At 39.7% G+C, this 21,670-nt stretch overlaps 1 protein-coding gene across 6 annotated transcripts in view; it reads right to left on the bottom strand.

Annotated features, from left to right (window-relative positions):
- Positions 1 to 19,251, bottom strand: part of SSX2IP (SSX family member 2 interacting protein) — a 40,522-nt gene extending 21,271 nt beyond the window's left edge. Inside the window, exons 1-4 of one of the 6 annotated variants that reach the window (XM_081946580.1) lie at positions 18,828 to 19,251; positions 15,716 to 15,843; positions 14,205 to 14,371; positions 13,866 to 14,066 (exon numbers count right to left, since the gene is read on the bottom strand). In XM_081946580.1, the coding sequence (XP_081802706.1) occupies positions 13,866 to 14,066; positions 14,205 to 14,371; positions 15,716 to 15,758 (411 nt within the window). In that variant the 5' untranslated portion in view covers positions 15,759 to 15,843; positions 18,828 to 19,251. Of the gene's footprint in view, positions 1 to 13,865; positions 14,067 to 14,204; positions 14,372 to 15,715; positions 15,844 to 18,271; positions 18,373 to 18,399; positions 18,640 to 18,827 lie in introns of those variants that run through there. The other 5 variants (XM_081946581.1, XM_081946576.1, XM_081946578.1 and 2 more) reach the window with 5 other exon arrangements.
- Between the last annotated feature and the right edge of the window lie 2,419 nt (positions 19,252 to 21,670).

Below are 21,670 nucleotides of genomic sequence, written 5' to 3'. Positions count from 1 at the left end.
CAATTAGTTCAATTTAAAATTGTTAGTTCCTTTTAATAATTTAAACAATACAGTCAAAAGACGAACAGAGGTAGATGCAAGCATTTTGTATTGAATTGAATTCATGTTCTTGCTAATGTTATATTTGAGGCTGATTTTAACTGTGTTATTGTAATGCAGGTACTGATGAGTCAATGCAAAATGCTTGCGGCTACCCCTGTTCGTCTTTTGACTGTATTGTTTAAATTAGTTCAATTTGTACCTCCTTTAAGAGCTCAAGACATCAAATACCTCTGCACAAGATTCAATTTTCCAAAAAAAAAAAAAAACCCTGACCCAGAAATCCTCAAACGTGAACAGATGGTGGGGGAAGGAAGGAAGTCAATGAGAAAAGGGACACTGTGGGAACCAGTCGTGTCTAAACTGTCAAACGAGATGGTCCAATATACTGCAACACCTCTACACATTCTTAAGTTTTTAGAAGTAAAAAGAATACATTTGCAAGAGATTAACTCCCAGTTCAACAAGCCCTAGAGGAATTTTTTTCCTTTGCCAGTAACTCCAAAAGCATGGAGAATGAAAGCCAAAAAGCTACTCCAGGAAATTTTTTCTTTAAGCCATCTCCTAGCCCAGTGCTGCCCAGGCCAAGCCTAACAACTGCTCCAAACACATAATTGCACTAGCAATAACACTTAGGCATACATATATATCGCTTCACAGTGCTTTATAGCCCCTCTCTAAGTGGTTTCCAGAATCAGCATATTGCTCCCAACAATCTGTGTCTTCGTTTTACCAACCTCAGAAGGATGGAAGACCAAATCAACCTTGAGCCAGTGAGGATTGAACTGAATTAGCCTGCGATACTACATTCTAACCACTGTGTCAGCACGGCTCTTGACTTCCACATCTACTTCTCTGCCTTAGAAGGAACATTGACACCATTCCTTCCTTCCCTCCCACCCCCCAACTTCCAAGTAGAAATACAAGTTGCTCATATTTTCTCTTTAGAAAAAACAAGAAGCAAGCAAAAACACAATACTAATCAACAGTGTGTTCAAAGAAAGAAAATCAAATAATCTGGCATTTGTTTACAACTCATAAAGTGAAAGAAAGGCAAGGGTCAGAATGCACATTCTGCCTCGTGAAACTTTCCTCCTGTTTCTACATCTGTGTTGCTATCACAACCAGCAATGTCTACTACCTCTAATCTTTTTTTTAACAAATCATTCCATGGAATTTTGAAAATTAAGGGTTTGACAATACTGAGGGAAACATCTTGACCCTTTCACCTTTTTCCCCTTGTAACTATACTTTGTGGATTGAAGTGCTCGCAACGTTTCTCGTTTCTCCTCTTAAAGTGAACGGATTAATTTTTTTTCTTCTGCTTTTTGTTACTTTATTTTTTGACTTCTAGATTAAAACCTTCCTTTTTATTTTAACAATTCTTCCTATTACTTGTCATTAAATTTCATCAAAGAACTTTGTTTCCTATAAGCCAGAGATAAATATTAGAAAGTGAAAAGTGGCAACACTGCCACTCGGAGGTCAGAGGCTGGAGTTTTTGAAACAACGTATCTCTTTTTTCCCTCTTTGATCTTACTGACTTTGTAGCTGAAGGGTTTGCAATTTGTTTACAGAAACTGATAAAGAGCCAAGGGCACAAATTGTTTTCGCAGGTGCTTTTGAGAACTATTTTGGCAGGGGAGAGAAAGACAAAAAAAAAAACAATAAACAGAACCCTTCCTTTGAAGAGCATAAAAGAACTTGTGTTTAAGTCAACCTAAAATAAAAATAATAAAAGAGGCCTGGAAGGCTAGAGTGGCAGTGGCTATTAGTTTTTTTTTCTTTTTCTTCTTCTTTTTTGGAAACATGGATTCCAAAATATCTTGGCTGGAATTCAAAATCTTTTGGAAGGATATGGGAGAATTGAGAAGAAGTTGGAAAAACTAGTGTTCCTCACAGCAAAAGATGACGGGGTTGGAGTCCCAAAAATTAAAGGGGAGAATGAAGACATAGAAGATAAAGACAAGACAATAGATGAATTTATTAATGGAGCAAATGTGGGTGAAAGTGGAACGAAGGGAATATGGAAAAGGGAATTCAATGAACTGAAGCTCTACCCCAGATTCCAAGATACAGAAGAAAAAAAAAGGATAATGATGATGGATTTAAGAAGAGAAATTTTTTCAGAAGCACGATTGACAACCAAAGACAAGCTAATTTTAATAACAGCTGGAGGGCAACAAGATTACCTGAGAGATCCTTCAAGCAACAAAGTGCAGAGAGAAGTCTATAAAAACCTTATAAAGGAGATAAAAAGAAGACTGACACCACAATTGGCAAGAGAGATAAGACTGTTTTGTTATTGGAAAGATACAGGTTGACAATGAAAGTTGATAATAAAAAAATAGTTAATTTTGATGATCAATAAGTAGGAATTTAGTAATTCTTAGATTGTTTAGATTGTTATTAAATGTTTATCAATCAACAAATAATTAACTATAACAATAATGAAATGATAATGGATACAGCTTAATAATATATACATGTACTGGCAAACTAGTAAAATAAATTTGGATATAAATTGCAAATTGCGATCTGGGAAAAAGACCTATAAATTTTATTAACAAACTTTTATTTAGATCTTGTCATAAAGGTGTAATGTTTTTTGGATTTGACGAGAGGAGGTGGGATATAAATAGTAAATGATTTTTAGCCAATTATAATAACAAGGAAATGTCAATGGATATTGTTTAATAATATATACATGCTCTGGTATTTGCAAAAACAACTTGGATACAAACTCTAAACAGCGAGTTGGGGGGGAAAGGGGGGGGAAAGGTTTAGAAATTTTATTGACTTTTACTTAGAATATGTCATAAAGGTGTAATGTTATTGGAGGATTTTTGAAATAGTTAATGAATGCCATTATGTGGTTGTCTTTAAGTATGAATGATTTGAGGTAAAAGCATGTTCAAATAATTGTAGTCAAATGAGAATTGTGGTACATTGATAGTAAGATATACAAAGATTTTTGATTTAAAGTGTATAATCTAATATGAACTATAAGTAATGACTGAGGAAGAAATGCACGAAAGTTATCTGTAACCAATCGACACGCTTTCTACAAGATATAATGAAGGATGATTCTTTTTTTGTGTTTTAATTAAAATTTAATTTAAAAAAAAAAAAACATTTTATACATATTTTCTTTAAGTGCTACTGATCGTGTTAGTTTATAATTTGTGTTCAAATTCTTTCCCAATCCACTAGATCTATATTGTGTGAAATGTTTTGGGCCCACGCTATCATGCAACCCTTAACTTTTTCTTCTTCTAATGTTACTTCTAATAAACATTTGTAAAATTTCGTTATGAATTTATTTTCCGGGCCAATTAAAATTTTATTTATTTGTTGTAATTCTGTATATATTCCATATTCTTTTACATCTTTTTTGTATCTCTATTGTAATTGAAGGTATGGCCACCAGTCTATACTTATATTTTGCTCCCTTAATCCCTGATTTGTTTTCAAATTTCCTTGGATGTCTAAAATTTCACTATATCTAACCATTTTCAATAGATCTAGAGTATTGGGATATGTCATGGCTTCCACAGTGGAAATCCATGTCGGTATTTTCATGTAGTATTATTCTCTAATTTTATTCCAGACCTGTATCATTGCATCTAGTGTCTATGAAAGTATTTTTGTTTCTTTTTACCCACTTCCCATAGGAAAAAGTGTCATCCCGTTTGCAAATCGTGGCCCTCTAATGTTAATCTTCTATTATTTTTTAAATTTATCCAATCCCTAATTCATGTTAATGCTGCTGCTTTGTAATAAAGCTCCCAGTCAGGAAGTCCCGTACTACCTCTGCTTCTGTCATCCTATAGAGCTTTCAACTTTATCCTGGCTTTCTTCCCTTGCCATAAAATGTTAATATAATCTTGTTCAATTCAATAAAAAAATTTTTTTCTAATTTTATGGGGATTGTTTGAAATAAGTATAATAGTCTCGGTAATACATTCATTTTTATTGCTGCTATTTTCCCTAATAATGATAGTTGTAGTTTCCCCTAAAATTCTAGATCTTTTTTTATTTGTTGCACTAATTTTGTATAATTATTTTCTTTTATAGTTGAGCACTTTGCAGTTAGCCATATTCCAAGATATTTAACTTTTTTTGTCACTTGCAGTCCTATTATTCTTTCTAATTCTTTATTTTGTTCTTCTTTCAAATTTTTAGTTATCATTTTAGTCTTTTCTATATTAATCTTTAACCCTGCTACATCTCCATATTTTTCTAATTCTAAATGATTTCCTGTTTCTAGCGGATCTTCTATAATGAATACCAAATCATCTGCAAAAGCCTGAATTTTATACACCTCTCTTTTAATTTTAGTTCCTCTTATCTCCGAATTTTGTCTAATTCTTATTGGCAGACTTTCAAGCATTACCCTGCCTTACTCCTTTCATTATTTTAAAGGTCTCTGTACTTTTCCCATTTAATAATATATTTGCCCATTGGGTAGAGTATATCGTTTCTATTAATCTTTCAAATTGGTCCCCTAATTTCATATTCTTAATTTGTTGCGTCATGAATTCCCAATTTAAATTGTCAAATGCCTTCTGTGCATCCAGAAAAACAAGTGCCAGTTGTTTCTCTAGATGCGCCTCATAGTATTCTATTTGCTACTATTCTAGTATTATTCCTAATTTGTCTTGTTGGGAGAAATCCATTTTGGTCTGGATGTATATAGTCATTTAATAGTTTTTTCAATCTCTCCGCTATTATTGTTGTGAATATTTTATAGTCTGCATTTAACAATGAGATTGGCCTAGTTTTGAATCTGTTTTTTATCTGCACCTTCTTTAAATATTAATGTAATATGTGCTTCCCTTCATGAATCCGGTATTTTTGTTTTCATCAGTGCCTCATTATAAATCTCCAACATCAAGGGTTCTATCAATTCGTTCAATTCATCTATTATTTTACACCATTCTGCTGGAAATCCATCTGGGCCTGGCGTTTTATTATTTTTCTGTTTTTGGATCACCTGTTTCAATTCTAGTTTCGTTATTTTTTTTTAACATTTCTTTCTCGTCTTCTGTTATTGACGGTGTTTCTTCTCCGTTCAGATATTCTTTTATTTATTTTTCATCTGCTTGTTCCCCTTTATACAGATTCTCAAAGTACTTGTATGCAATCTTTTTCTTCCCTTTCATTGTATGTTGTAATTCACCAGTTTCCTCTTGAAGTTGATATATTAATCTTTTTTCTCTCTCTTTTCTCAATCTGTATGACAACCACCTCCCCGGTTTATTGGCTTGCTCAAAGAAGTTTTGTTTTGTTAGTTTTAGGCCCTTTACCATTTCTTCCTGGTCTAATATATTTAATTTATGTTTTGCTAACATCCAATCCTTTCTAATTTTGTCATTCTTTTTTTATTAATTTTTTTATTTTTTGAATAGACACAAACAAACAAGACTCAACAAACACCATAAAAACATATTCCATTACAAATTATAAAAAGTGTGTCAATTGGTTACAAAGAACTTTCGTGCATCCCTTCCACAGTCATCACCTATAATCCATATCAAATTATATATTTTACATCAAATATATTTATATATATTACTATCATCATACCTCATCCTTCATATGACTATAGTTGTTTTAACATCCCTTTATAACAAATATTCCAAAATTCAAAGCAAAACCACATAATGGCATTCCATTGTCTATTTTCAATATCATCCAACAACATTCTATCCTCGTGAAATGTTTTAAATAAAAATTAATTATGTTTGATAACAAAGTTTCTAAACCTCCTTTCTTAATCACTGTTTACAATTTATATCCAATTTCAATATTATAGGCTTTCGTACATAACTAAGTTTCAAAACTTCCTTTCGTGGTCATCATTTAAAATTTATACCAAATTTCCTCTTGTCGAACCAATATATATGTATACATTATATCATTATCAATTATTTATCTAACTATATCCATGATCAATCCAATTTCGATATTATAGGCTTTCATACATAACATTTCTAAACTTCCTTTCATGGTCACCATTTAAAAGTAGAAAAGCTAATACTTTCACTTTAAAAAGTAGGAAGGTGTTTGCAAAACTTCCATCCATAGAAGACAATTTTAATAAAAGGATAACATACTGTCCAAAATAGCTTAAATTTGCCGCTTCTTTTCTTTTCTTTTCTTTACAAGTTTGATTTGGTTTTAATCTTTTTTGGGCAGTCTCTTTTGTAAAAATAAAATTTCCTCACCAGATGGACACACTTTCTCTTTCCGCTTTCCTCTGGTTGCGGAGCTGTCCCGACTTCAGCAGCTTGGGGCTGCGTTTCTATCACCGGCTAGAAGAGATTCTCTTGGATCAATCAGGGACTTTGCGATGTCCCTGAGATCAGCAAGACGTACTCTTCCCTGTCACCGTCTCTTCGGGACGATTTAGGTCCAGATGGACCACCCAGCGGTATAAGTATCGGCTGCGATCTTGGACCTCCGAGATCGCACATCCGTATCATCACGACATCATTCTGTGGCTTATTTTGTAATTCTATTTCTAAACTTTTAATTTCCTCCTCTAATATCTTCTGTTGTGCCCATTTCTCTTTGTTTCTTTTTGCTGAATACGCTATAATAATTCCGCGGGAATAAACTTTCATGGTGTCCCATAGCTTTTGTATACATGTCTGTTCTTTTGTGTTTTCCTTAAGGAATAACTCCAATTTGTTTCTACATTTTTTAATAAATTCTTTTTCTTTTAATATTTGCAGATTTAACATCCATCTTTGTCTAGGTTTTTTTTTCCTTCCCAAATTATTTTAATGGGGTTGTGATCCGCCCACATATTTGGTAATATTTCAATTGTATGTATTTCCCCATTCATCCATGCCATATCAATCCGTGACCAGGATTGATGTGGATTGGAGTAAAAGGTAAATTGTTTTTTTTTCTGGTTCCATTTTCCCCCAAATATCTATTAAATTTAGCTTCTCCATCATCTCAAAGCAAGTTGTTGGTAATACTTTTTTATTATTTTTAGGTTTTTTGTCACTTATGTAATCTTTTTTACTGTCTACTATGGCATTATAATCTCCTATTATACAAATATTCCTCAATCCAATTTCTCTAATTTTTTCGTGTAGTTTTTTATAAAAGTCCTTCTGATTTTCATTTGGGACATATATTGCTACCAGTAGTATTGATTTTTGGTTTATCTCTCTATCATTAATATTCTTCCCTTTGGGTCTGCATAAATTAAATTTGTCTTTATCCAATCTTTAACATATATCGCTATCCCTTTTCTCTTTTCTTCTGCTGATGCTGCATATAATTTTCCTAATTTAGGACATTCCAGGTATTTTATATCTTTTTTTTAATGTGTGTTTCCTGTAAGCTTATTATAGCTGCCTTGTTTTGTTAATTTTGCCCAGATATGCTTTCTTTTTGTTGGTGAATTTAAACATTAATATTTACTGATAATAACTGAATTTCTTCTTCCATCCTCCTAATTCTCTGCCTGCCTTTATTTTTTATTAAATCTAGTTTCTTTTTTGGCTCCTTGTTTTTGGTCTCACTTCCTCTTCTTTCTGTTGCTCTTTCTCCTCCCTACTACTTTCTCCTTGTTCTCTGTTGTTGTTCTTCCTGGCTTCTATATTCCAATTCCCCCTTACTGCTCTGCTCCTCTTCCGAGCCTACTAGTTGCTCATATAAATCTTGTGCCTTCTCCAGACTGTCAACTTTAATCCTTTTCTCCTGCCAAGTTACCAGCATCCCTTCAGGTACCAACCACCTAAATAGTATATCTCGTTTAATCAGTTGTGTCGCCAGAAATCTATATTCTCTCCTTTGCTCCCTCACTCTTCACGGGATTTGTTTCAGGGTTTGTATCTCTTTCCCTTTGTACATCATTGGCTCATCTCTTGTTACTGTATAAATTATATAACTTTTTTCCTCGCGAATCTAATGTGTACTTCTCTAGGCAATCGGTGTCTTCTGGCATAATTAGTGCTTACCCTGTATATATCATCCAATTCATTTAGGATCTCATGCTTGTCTCTTTGTAACATCTCTGCTATTAATTCTGACATTATCATTCGTAAATCTTCCTCTTTTGACTCTGTTACATTCTGGAATCCGAGATAAAATGCTGCACGATCGATTTCCAGGTGGATGAGGGAGTCTTCTAAGTTTTTGGTTGATGTTTTCATCTGCTGTTCAACTAAGTCTAGTTTCTTCTCTGTTTGTTCTGTACTTTATTCTACCGCTTTTATTGAATGATGATTTTTTCCAGTGTTAGTTGTATTATTCCCATTTTATCATCTAATTTCTGTATGTCATTTTTAACTTCATTTTTCATTTCACTCATCTCTATTTTCATTTCATTCATATCCATTTCAATTCACTGTGGTTTTTAGCTACTGCCTCTTGAAGCTTGGTCATAGTTTCTTGGCTGGTTAGCAATGCTACCTGCACATTTTCGATATTCAATCCGGAATCTGGTTTTTCCATTGTAGCCATTCCTTCTGTTGACCTTTGGGATAGTGGAGAAGCAGTCAATACCTTTGTCGCTGAATTTACAGTTGTCTTTTTCCCGGCTTTCAGTGATGTGGTTGTGATACTTGCCATCTCTTTTAAAATGTTTATCTTGTTCTTTTAGTATATTATATATGTTGTCCCAAATTAACATCCGATATCTTGACTGTTATTTTTATTTCAACTTATCTTTTTTTTCCTATCAATATTCTCCCCCCCCCCTTTTAATCACAATCCTAAATTTGCTACTAATAGGCTATACACTGTTACATTAGATATTACTGATAATATAATATATATATGCTTTGCTGTTGGCTTTTTAAAAAAAAATTCCTTAACTTAGTTTGTTCTATCTATAATAATCCACAAACAGTAGTCCTAAAGCAGTATAAGCAACTTAAAAAATGTCTATATATATCTCTAAATTATTCAATAACAACTGGTAATAAGAAGGAAAAAGCAAACAGAGAGAAGTACAGAGAGAGGAAGCCTCAGTACTCATTTATACCAACAGTGCTATATCTTAAGAATGCAATTTTTTCATTATATCCTTAGTGTAATTACTGCAATTAATTCAAATAGATATTTATAACCATAGACATATATATAAGGATATCCAACTTTCCACTTACTTTATAAATATACAGATTTGAGTACTTGTTTATAGGTATTATAAATATTATATATAAATATATATAATTGTAACTTATTTCACTAAACTATTAATGCAGTCAATTCGTTCAACATCTTTTTTTTCCTTTTTTTTTTAAAGTTCTGGGTTGAATTACTTTTCTTTTCAGTCTTTTCAAAATTCTCCACGCTCTTCTGTTCTAAATAGTTCTAGATAATTTCAGCACAGCTGTTGCACCCCCCCCCTCATTAATGAGTTGATCTCAGAGGGGGAGCCGGACCTTGCAGGGATAACGGAGACCTGGTTGGGCCACGAGGGCGGTTTACCTCTCGTGGAGATGTGCCCACCAGGCTACCGTGCATTTCATCAGCCGCGGGCCCTGGGTAAGGGTGGTGGGGTGGCGGTAATTATACGGGAGAGTCTGGAACCGAGAGAGTTCACTGTGCCGCAGATATCCGGCTGTGAGTCCCTTGGTGTGAAATGGGGCCCCGGGAGGCAGTTGGGCTTGCTGATTGTATATTTGGCTCCTCGCTATACATCAGCAGCCCTGCCTGAACTCCTAGAGCTGATCGCGGAGACGGCGGTTGATACCCCCAAACTTGTGGTTATGGGGGATTTCAACCTGCCATCAACGGGTGAAGCATCCGAGGTGGCTCGGGAGTTCATGGCTTCCATGACAGCCATGGACCTGACCCAATTAATTCAGGGCCCCACACACGAAGGTGGGCACACACTGGACCTTGTTTATGTCTCTGGACAGTGGACGAGTGATCTGGGAATAGGGGATCTGGTTATTACACCCCTGTCATGGTCAGATCACTCATTTCTCCGGCTCGACTTCCCCGGCGCTACCCCCCACCGCGGGGAGGCGGAACCTGACTGTCCCAGATGGTTCCGCCCCAGGCGACTGATGGAACCTGACAGGTTCCAGACGGAGCTTGGGCCACTTCCTGTAGCCCTGACCCACTCCCGGACGGAGGACCTAGTGGCCGCTTGGAATAGGGCGGCTGCTGGGGCCTTGGACCGGGTAGTGCCTTTGCGGCCTCTCCTGCGGCAACGAACCACCCTGGCTCCTTGGTTTACCGAGGAGCTGAGGGTGATGAAACGCCACAAGAGACGCCTAGAAAGCAGGTGGAGGTCCTCACGCTCCGAATCTGACCGAACACAGGTAAGATCCTATTTACGGACCTACCTTGTGGCACTGAGAGCGGCCAAACGTAGACACTGTGCCGCTCTTATTGCATCCACAGATAACCGCCCTGCCGCCCTGTTTCGGGTGACCCGCTCCCTCCTATCACAGAGGCCGCGGGAAGCCCCTTTACAGGGTAGAGCAGAGGAGTTTGGGGAATATCTGCAGGATAAAATCGCTCAGATCCGGAGTGGATGGGCCCCCGTCAGTGGCCCAGGGGAGACGTCGGAAGCAAGTCTTGAGGCACCACGCTGGGAGGAGTTTGACTCTGTTGCCCCTGAGGATTTGGACAGGTTACGTGGGCGACTGCGAGCCACTACATGTTTATTGGACCCGTGTCCCTCTTGGCTTGTACTGGCATCCTGGGAGGTCACACGAGGCTGGCTCCTGGGTCTTGTGAACGCTTCATTGGAGGAGGGGTCCTTGCCGGTCGCCTTGAAAGAGGCGGTGGTGAGGCCCCTACTCAAGAGGCCTTCCCTGGACCCGGTGGAGCTAGCTAATTATCGTCCCGTCTCCAACCTTCCCTTTTTAGCGAAGGTTGTAAAGAGTGTGGTGGCACAACAGTTCTCACGTCACCTGGAAGAGGCCGACTATCTAGACCCGCGCCAGTCCGGCTTCCGGCCGGGTCACAGCACGGAGACGGCCTTGGTCGCGTTGGTGGATGATCTCTGGAGGGCCAGAGATAGGGGTTGTTCCTCTATCCTGGTCCTATTAGATCTATCAACGGCCTTCGATACCATCGACCATGGTATCCTATTGCGCCGGCTGGAGGGGCTGGGAGTAGGGGGCACCGTTTTGCGGTGGTTCTGCTCCTACCTCTCCGACCGGACGCAATGTGTGTTGGCAGGGGAGCAGAGGTCGACCCTGAGGTCACTCACTTGTGGGGTGCCGCAGGGGTCGGTCCTCTCACCCCTCCTGTTCAACACATACATGAAGCCGCTGGGTGAGATCATCCGTGGTTTTGGGGTTGGATACCATCTGTACGCTGATGACACACAGCTGTACATTTCCACCCCAAACCACCCCAAACCACCCCAACGAGGCCGTCGAAATGATGTCCCGGTGCTTGGAAGCCGTTCGGGTCTGGATGGGGGACAACAGACTCAGACTCAACCCCTCCAAGACTGAGTGGCTGTGGCTTCCGGCGCCCCGGTTCAACCAGTGGATTTCATCGCTGGCCATAGGGGGCGAACAACTGCCCCCTGTGGAACGGGCGCACAATTTAGGTGTCCTCCTTGATGCCCGGCTGTCGATGGATGACCATGTGGCAGCCGTGCAAGGGGGGCGTTCCACCAGGTTCGCCTGGTGCGCCAATTGCGCCCCCTATTGGACCGGGATGCCTTACGCACAGTCACTCATGCGCTGGTGACGTCTCGCCTGGACTACTGCAATGCTCTCTACATGGGGCTCCCCTTGAGATGCACCCGAAGACTACAGCTAGTTCAGAATGCGGCCGCGCGGGCCATTATGGGAGGGACAAGATACTCCCATATAACACCACTCCTGCGCGAGCTGCACTGGCTGCCTGTGGTTTTTCGGGTGCGTTTCAAGGTGTTGGTTACTATCTTCAAAGCGCTCCATGGCACGGGACCTAGTTACCTGCGGGATCGCATCTCACCTCATACATCCCTGCGACCAATCCGCTCTCACAGGGAGGGACTCCTCCTGGTGCCGTCCACTAAGCAGTGTCAACGGGCGGCGCCCAGGAGCAGAGCCTTCTCTGTGATGGGCCCAACCCTCTGGAATGACCTCCCCCCGATATTAGAACTACCACAGACCTCCGCTCCTTCCGACAGAAGCTTAAGACCCACCTGTTCCAGTTAGCTGGCTTAACTGATTCATAGTCCCATTTAACCTCCTGGCAAACATCTTATTGGGCAGTTTTTAAGGGTATTTTAATGTTTATTTGTATTTTATTTTACATATTGTACAGTCTACATCCTATCTCCTCCGCGTACCTATTTGTATATTTGTATATTGAATGTATATCTATATTTTGTATTATACTGTTTTAATATGACTGTACACCGCCCCGAGTCCTGTTTAGGAAAGGGCGCGGTTTAAAAATTTAATTAAATAATAAAATAAATAAATAATAATAATCAGCCTTCCCCTTCCATTTCGTTGTCTTCTTTTTCCTAACTGCTGTCAGCCACCCCACCCCCCCAAGCACACCACAGTTCTCCAAGTCCTCCTCTTTTCTTGGTTTCTTTTCCACCACTTGGGTCTGTATGTTTTAGAGTCAGTTCGTGCTCTTTCTTGTTGTCTCTCCTCCGATCGCTCACTTACGCCAATTAGTTCTTTCGGGCCAGTCTGCCTCTAAAAATCTGCCGCTCTCATTCCTACAGGTGGCCACTCGGTTATAGGGCTCTCGCCTGATCTCTAGAGACTCACTGCTTTGCCAGTTCTTCTCTGCGATCTTCCTTTTCTGCCAACACTCACCACTGTTTCCACTCGCAAGCCAATCCACTAATCCACTCGATGACACAACAGGTTGATTAAATTCTTCCTTCCCCTTTTAGATAGTTTGTCGAGACTTCAAGTCCGCCATTGAAACAAGGTAGACGCTTGCATGCCGGATTAAAAGGGTATCCCCACGTCGTAGCAAATAGTCACCCTCCGGCTCGTTAGTCCTAGGCTTTCCCTACTCCTCCGCATCTCTCTCCAAGATCAGCGTACCCCTGCAGGGGTCCTCCAAATGTGTAGATTGAGAGAAGAAGTCAGAGCCCTGATTTCTTCCCCACACTCGTCCCAACGTCACCACCCAGAAGTCCTCTATTATTATTCTTTACTTCTAGTTATAGAAATAAAAAGAATGCAGGTAGTTCCTGAGTTACATCTATACCTGCAATCAGCATTTCTGTTGCTAAGGAAAGTGTTTGTTAAGTGACCCATGTCCAATTTTATGATCTTTTTATGAACAAAGCAGTTATTAAGTGAATCATATAGTCATTAAGTGGATCCAGCTTCCCCAATGGACTTTGTTAGATGCTGGCTGGGAAGATCACAGATGACAATCACATGGCCCTAGGATGCTGCAGCCATTATAAATACCTGCTGGTTGTTAAGCACCCAAATTCTGATCATGGGGCTATGGGAAAAACATGACAGTCTGAAGTGTGAGGATTGGTCACACATCCCTTTTTTCAGTGCCATGGCAATTCAAATAAATAAATGGCTGTAAGTTGAGGACTACCTGTAATAACATTTCTCCGACACTGCAAAAAGTTCACATGCAAGTATTATTTCTAGAATCTTTCTAGAAATCTAATTTAAAACATTCAGCTGAGCTCTAGTTTTTAACTGTTCAACATTTTCAAGGACAACTAAATACCCTGGTCTAATTTCTATGTGAAAAAGACTGAATTGCACATATTAAAAAAGATCAAAGATGACATAGCATTTATGTTCGAATATTTCTTCACAAATTTGATGTGTTAATACCTTTAGAAAATAAGAGCATGTTCACCTATTAAAAAGGGTTATCGTAATATAGAATGTTACCTTTAATTTAATGTAGCAGTTTTGCAGATGGTCCATATCGCTGCCCATTTTCAAATGTTGGGTTTCTGTTTCTTCCTGAGCTCGTAGAGTTTTACGCTGCATCAGCAGTAACTCATTCATACAGTTTAATACAGAAACTATGCTTACTTCTTTGCCTCTGGAATCAGCATAAAGTGATGGGAAGCCAAGCGTGGTCAGTTCCTATCACAACAGATAAGAGTATTTTTAAATCAATCTTTGACGGTGATGAAATCTGAACCATATTACTAATTTCTAGGACTGAGGCTGAAAGGGTGGATATTCCTCAGGAGAGCCTCTTGGTAATAAAATATGTTTTACCTTGTTAAGATAGGAGAGGCTCTGTTCAATATTCTCTTCTGTGCAGAGGATGCTGAAAAAGCTGTGCATGCTTTTAGATGGAGGCAGTGCTGAGTTTTGCACCTGAGGCACACTTAAGCTTGAGGGAGACATATTTCTGGATGAGGTATACCAAGTAATATTATTACCTGGGAAAGGAAAAAGTTCAAGCAGTCATACACCTAAAAAATAATCGTGACTTAAGAAAGCAACAGTTTGAGAGCTAGACTTGGCTTTCAAACTTGGCTTAAAAGTATTTTTAATATCCTTTGAGGTAAAAAAAGGTTATTCAAAATACCTTCAAGCCAAGTTTGAGAGCCATGATTGTTCAAATTACAGAAAGATGAGGGAAGGGCTATGTAATTAGCATACCAATTTTTATTAAGAAAGCTTTATTGAAACCATTCTACATCTGTGGCAATACCTCTTCAATAGAGAAATCTGCATCTGATAATAATTACGCTACCATTCCAATTCATATGTCAATGTGCTGTTTCTTCCAGTTATGTGCTTTTCCATACTGTAATACTTTAGCATGATACATGGAAAATATTAAATTTACTACTGGTTATTAAATGAAAATACATGAAAATTTGTAACGGGTCTGCCAAGCTTGGATTTACAGCAAAGTGAATTATAAGCCACCATATCATTCTGCATTCACATTTGAAATGTTACATATTTTATGCACAGATGTCCAGAGCTTACGAATTGATAAAATATGTGAATGCTATTAAGTCTCTTGCATTAAACCCAGGACCTATACGATGCTTTGGATTCAATTCCAAAAGGGTATTTTGGAGTTTAAGATTTAAAGTCTTCCCCTGTCCAGTTCTGACTGACTCAAGGGGACGGTGCTCATCTCTGATTTTCAGCCGAGGGAACCTGCATGGATGAAAGATGTTTCCATCATCATGCAGCCAAAATGAAAATAAGGAATGTGGTAACCTACCCACTGAAACGTAGCTATTTATTATTTGGATTCACATGCTTTCAAACATGTTGGCAGGAGCTGGGGTGAGTATCGAGAGCTCACATTTTTGTGAAGCACTTGGGTCTCAAACCCGGGCTGTGGGCTTTCCAACTGACAAGCTCAGCATCGTAACCACTGAGCCATTGCTCATTTTGGAGTATATGTTGGCATTAACATAAATCAGTCAGCAATTTCAAGTAGCTCATGGTTTCTCCCAGGATTGTTTGTTTGATCCCCACATTTTCTTCAGCAACTGAATACACAATACTGCCTACCCCAGTCCTATTCTTTATTTCACCCCATCTGATTCAGATGTCCTGAGAGAATCTGCTTGTGACAAAAGAACCATCCCTTCCTGAGATGAGAGGGATCAAGGCTCATACATAGTGGTGGTGCTTCTGTCTTTGTAGTCTTTTACTATGGGTATTTTACTGCATCACTATTCAATTCACTATATGTGAATTGCCAAGAGTACAAATCAAATAAATATTCTGAAATTTCCACTTATCACTTGGTTTACCTGAAGACAGCTCTGCCACTGTTACATTGGTCCAATCTCCCATAGCAACTAACACATCTAGGAAGCCTCGTTAATTAGCAGAGGACCATTATGATCACTGTGGGTTATGCCTCCTAGGTTAGCATTGCCTAAAACAGAAAAAAAAAAACAAATTTAAATTAATGAAACTATTTAAACCAAACTGAGCATAAGCAGACATCCTGCTTGGTTAAAGTACACTTTCCATTTTCAGATTTGATATTTATATGGTTACCCATCTGACAAAGAATTTGGATTCATACTCCCCAATGCTTACAAATACATCAATAGGATATTTTGCTCAGACATGATAAGGCAAATAATGAACTTATCATCAATGTGAATTTTTAAATTATAACAGGGTTGAATTAAATGTATAATATTTTTGCTGGGCTGCCAGGGAACTTTTTAATCTTTTATCTGTGGGCCCAAGATTATGGAGGCTGATGTAACGATGTACCAATATTCCCTGATCTGGGGAAGAACAATTCAGAGGCCTCCACCAGAGCATGAGCCTGTTGCTTACAGGATACTTAGCCTTGTATTGCATACATTACCTTTACAAGACAGCTTCTCTAGCAATATAAGACCTTTTTAAGTTGAAAGAACAACAGTAACTTCATTTTGTTCAACTATTGCAGTGCACTGTACATAACATATAAACAAAAATATATGAAATGTCATAAAAAATTAATCTTGGAAGTGCTACCTGATTCGTCAATATTTTACCTCCCTTTTTATGCTCATTACACATTACAAGACAGTTTGGAAATATACACGGAGAAAAGAAATACTGCTAACAAATTCACAATGTTTTTTTTTTAATTCTTCATTTTCAAAGCTGGAAAGAAAAACATAACCACCAAGTCTAAATCAGATTAAATAATGTTGTCACATAATCATTTCTGGTGTCTTGATACATTCTGCTGCTGTCAAGACAATTTCACATGGTTTACAATTCAATGCAGCAACGATTACATGTGGCAAAAACATCAAGCACAAACTTCAGAACTCACTTCTTCATCTAGTTAAATATTCATCAAAAACAGGTTCAAAAGAACTAATATCATTAAGAACTAATATCATTAAGTGCACAGCACTTTAATTCTTTATTTTATAATTATTCTTTAATTCTTATATGCCAAGATTTGTTTCATTTTATCTCATCCCTAATATTCTTAATATGATTAATTTGTCATAATATTCTTAATATGATAAATTTAAGAGGCACTGCTTGGTCTAGCTATATTAAATCAGTTCTCCGTTCCTTGTCAGTAGAGCTTGAACAGAAATATTTATTTTAGATAATGCAAAATTAATTCTAAATTAGAAAACACCCGCTTCTCAACAATTGAACAGTACACTTTGGGGAGGAAAAAAAAACCTATACTCCCTAACAAACACAATACACACTTGAAAACAGCAAGTGTAACTTCACTGAATGTCCTCATTAATCATGAATAAGTTTATTCAGCCTTCACAAACCTCAGCCTTCAGGCAAATTAAGCTGATCTCAACCAGGCATATCCAGGAGGCGCGGGATTGGGGAAAGCTGATATAATAGAAAGGAATACAATATTTTTAAAAATTTGAATGGGGCAAATACCAAACTGTCTGGTATCTGTAGTGACATGATAGCAATATTCCAGTATTTGAGGGGCTGCCACAAAGAAGAAGGGGGTCAAATTATTCTCCAAAGCATCCGGAGGCAGGACAAGAAGCAATGGTTGGAAACTAATCGAAGAGAGAAGCAACCTGGAATTAAGGAGAAACTTCCTAACAGTGAGGACAATAAACCAGTGGAACAGCTTGCCTCCAGAAACCATGGGTGCTCCATCACTGGAGATTTTAAAGAAGAGACTGGACAGTCACTTGTTTGAAATGGTATAGGGTCTCCTGCTTGAGCAGGGGGGCTAGATTAGAAGACCTCCAAGGTCCCTTCCTCCAGCTCATTCATTCTACTGTGTCTCAAACAGAGAGAATAGATCCGGAGGGGGGAACGATTTGGAGACCAGGCAAACTGGAGCAACCAGATCTAAAAAATATATGCGACGTCGGTCATCGTCCCAGGCAACTTCAAGCGATTAAGGTTTATCACCCGCAGAACACGCATCACCAGGAGGGCGGCTTCGGATACCGCGGCTTATCAAAATCTCTCCCACACCACCGCCTCCTCCTCCTCCCCCTCCTCGGACCGGCAGGTTGGCAAGGCAGAATGCGCGCGCACACTCCGACCTTGGGGAGGGGATTCTCCACCTCCTACCTTCAAATGCCCCCCCCCGCCCGACGCGCGCACGCTTTGCCGGGGTTTTTTTTTTTTTTTTGCGCCCAGAAATAAACTGGGGTGGGGGGGAAAGCTGTCTTAAACGGAGAGGATATAAGAGCCTTGCAGGGCTTATTAACAACTTATTCAGACGCGGGAAGTAGGCTGCGGTCCGCACGTGGGTTTCCTCCCCCTCCCCATTTTCTCCACTCCAACGCGAATGCTCCCCCCCTCTCTCTGTAATACGGCTACCCGTTTTCCCAGCCTACACCCACCAGTCATGCTTTCTCCTCGGCATGCAACGGTAGCCGGCGCGCGCCGCCTTCCCCCTCCACTATCCTGACGCAAGCGCGCCCCCGGTTCTTCCCACCACCACCGCGGCGTGCAGTGCTCAAGCCCAGACCTGCTCCAGGAGAACCGGGAGGGTGGGACATTCCACCGCCTTCTCTCTCGGGGTTGGGCGGCAGTTGCGCGTCCTTTAGTGGACATGCCTCTCGGCACTTCCCACCTGCTGCACAGAAGGGGCGGGGCGACGGGGCTGCGTCCGGACAACCCAGCCGAGCTTCGGGTTCCCAACGGCAGCTGCTCGCTCTGCTTCCGCCGCTGCTGCTCCCACCTCCCACCCCACTCCTCGACTCCGCCAACCGACCTGGCCCCTCCAGCTCGCGCGGCTCGCGGCGTTACCCGCAAACCCCGCCTTCTCTTTCCCCACGCGGCACCCCAATTGGCCCAGCGGTTGCTATGAGACCTTTCAACAAGAGGCCTGGGAGACGCTGCAGCTGCTACACCACCACCACCACCTCCCAAGCCAGAAGCGCTCTGTCTCCTCACCTGTTGTGGCTTCCGCCTTCGGTTTAACTTACTGGAGATACACCGAAGTCAGACCGCGGTATCTCGACTGACCGTAGCTTGTTATCCTTGAGGCAGTGATATATAGTCGAAACGCTCACATTTAAGTTGCCAAAGGAATTTCCTTAGGTATTGCTGCGTCCTCTGAAGCTTGCTGCAGAAGTTATTGTTAGCTTTTGCTAAGACTCCTAAGGAGAGAAAAGCGCTCAGAAGGTCTTATGAAAGGATTTGTGAGGGGCGGGGTTAGTTTTAGGAAAAGAGGATTAGAGGGGGGGGAGGCGATCGATTTCCCGTTATTAAAAGTTATCAGAGAAGAAGAAGCACCTGCTGGGTTGAAGAGAAAAAAAAAAGGCCTTAATTTCCCAGGGAGCTTTTTAGAAGTTTTCAATAATTGCATTCACTCACAGCTTAATTTGCTCCGCGCAGCGTGAGTGTTTTCCCATCATTTATGTGTGGCAGTAATTTGGTCTTCCTTGCAAAGTGGGTTGAGAAAGGTCACACTGCTGTTGCCAGGGCCGGATTTTCCTATAGGCTAACTAGGCTTCAGCCTAGGGCCTCAAGATCAAGAGGGGCCTTTTATTTTTATTTATTATCCGTGCCACATTTTTTATAAAACTTAGTACCAATTACAACATGTTTCATTTAATATATTGATATATATCACAGTAATGATGCATTTTATTATCTCTCATGTAATCTACAAATTTAAAAATGGGAGATGAAAGGGCCCCATAAGTGGAATAGCCTAAGGCCTCTTTTCATCTAAATCCGGCCCTGGCTGTTGCCACTTCCTCTCTGCTTCCCGAAAAAAAATGTTTACTTCCTAGGAAATAGTTAAATCTTTTCTTTCTCTCCCTTACAAATGTGACAAATTGCTAGGCATATCTAAACTAGTTTTACCCAACTTGGTATTCCTTACACTATTCTATTGCAACTCCTACCACCCCAAAAAGTGAGAGTTAACTGGCCAGGTGACTGAGAATTACCACAGCTTTGGTTCCATAAAACCAGAAAGGAATAGCATAGAAAAGTTGCTTATATGTTGATTCTGTGCTCAGACATGTTTCTATTGGTTTTGAGCTTCGTAAAAGCTCAGCATGGTGTTTAAATAGAGGACTACCATACTCAATTTCTGTTGTAGCAGTTAGATAATGATGACAGATTGATCTCATCTTCTGGGGCTCCAGAGGGACCTCTTCTGTAAACGACACAATTTCTAAGGTTTTTGCCCAACCTCTTGATATTTTTCCCCTTTAAATTATTAATTAAAGCATTTTGGACATTCAAAATTTGAATGACCATTGAATAGCAGTAAAGAAATCCTCTTAGTGATCACCTGGATTTTTGCATCTTAGATCTGGTCCCCTAATTGAGATAATATGAATAATTCACTTAAGATTTTTAATAGGATAACATTCTTCAATTGTATTTGGGAATTACTTTTCCATCACACAATAATAGTAGAATCCTTCCTGGAATTAAAACTATTATCTATGTAAAAATAACTGGGTAAAAATGGAATTTGGTATGAGTCCGATTGTGATGCACAATTCAGCTTTTTCAAGATATACAGATGAGACAGTAGTAGTTATCACAAACTGCATAAAATTTAGATACCATAGTTCAACATAATCCCTAATAACTATTTTTTTTTATTTTGTCACTCGTGTATTAGACAACATACATATGTATAAGCCTGACTTTGGATACATGAAATGGATACGAATAAAAAGAAACATTAGGACCAGGACAATAGACACATTGATGCATTTACACACGCCCCTTACAGACCTCCTAGGAATGGGGTGAGGTGGAGAGTAAACAGTTTTAAGATTAAAGTTTTGGGGGTTTGGGAAAGAAACCACAGAGTCAAGTAGTGCATTCTAGGCATTAACCACTCTGCTGCAGAAGTCAAATTTCCTGCAATCGAGTTTGGAGCAGTTTATCTTAAGTTTGTATCTATTGTGTGCTCATATATTATTGGGGTTGAAGTTGAAGTAGTCATTGACAGGTAGGACATTGTAGCGGATAATTTTAGGTACTACGTTTAGGTCAGACCAAACGCGGTGTAGCTCTTAAGTTGTATAAGCTCAAAATTTCAAGTCTAGTAGCATAAGGTATTCTGTTGCAAGCAGAGGAGTGGAGGTCTCTTGTGACATATCTCTGGACTCAATTATATTAATGTCTGATATGCAGTGCGGGTTCCAGACAGATGAGCTGTATTCAAGAATTGGTCTAGCAAATGTTCTGGTAATATATTACCAGAAAAGAAGCTACACAAGATAGGTTAACAACTCTTAATGCCTTTTTGACAATGTTATTACAGTGGGCTTTGGCACTTAGATCATTAGATATGAGTACTCCAAGGTCCTTGACAGAAGGTCATGTCCACCTAGCTTGTATTTTGTGTTCTGATTTTTTTTTGTGCCAATGTGTAAGACAGCATTTGTTGGTTGAGATTTGAAGTTGCCAATTGTTTGACGTTCTGATGCATAATCAAGGTCTTTTAGACCATAATCATCAGTGAAGAGAACGCAGTTGCTTGTAATATGATTGCAAAGGTCATTTATATAAAGTATAGAGTGTTAGTCCTAAAACGCTGCCTTGGGGGACATCGCTATTAACGGGCAGGATTTGATAGGGCAGTGATGGCGAACCTTTGGCATGCATGCCAAAGGTGGCATGCGGAGCCATTTGTCTGGGCATGCGTGCACTGGCCAGCTGATTTCACCCTTTTTTAAAGCCATTTTTTGCCCTCCCCAGGCTCCAGAGGCTTTATAGGAGCCTGGGGAGGGCGAAAAGAGCCTCCCACGCCCCCCTGGAGG

The sequence above is a fragment of the Natrix helvetica genome, assembly GCF_964273705.1.
Source record: "Natrix helvetica genome assembly, chromosome: 3".
Lineage (NCBI taxonomy): Eukaryota > Metazoa > Chordata > Lepidosauria > Squamata > Natricidae > Natrix > Natrix helvetica.
The sequence above is the reverse complement of the archived record's forward strand: the minus strand, read 5'-3'. Positions and strand labels throughout refer to the sequence as shown.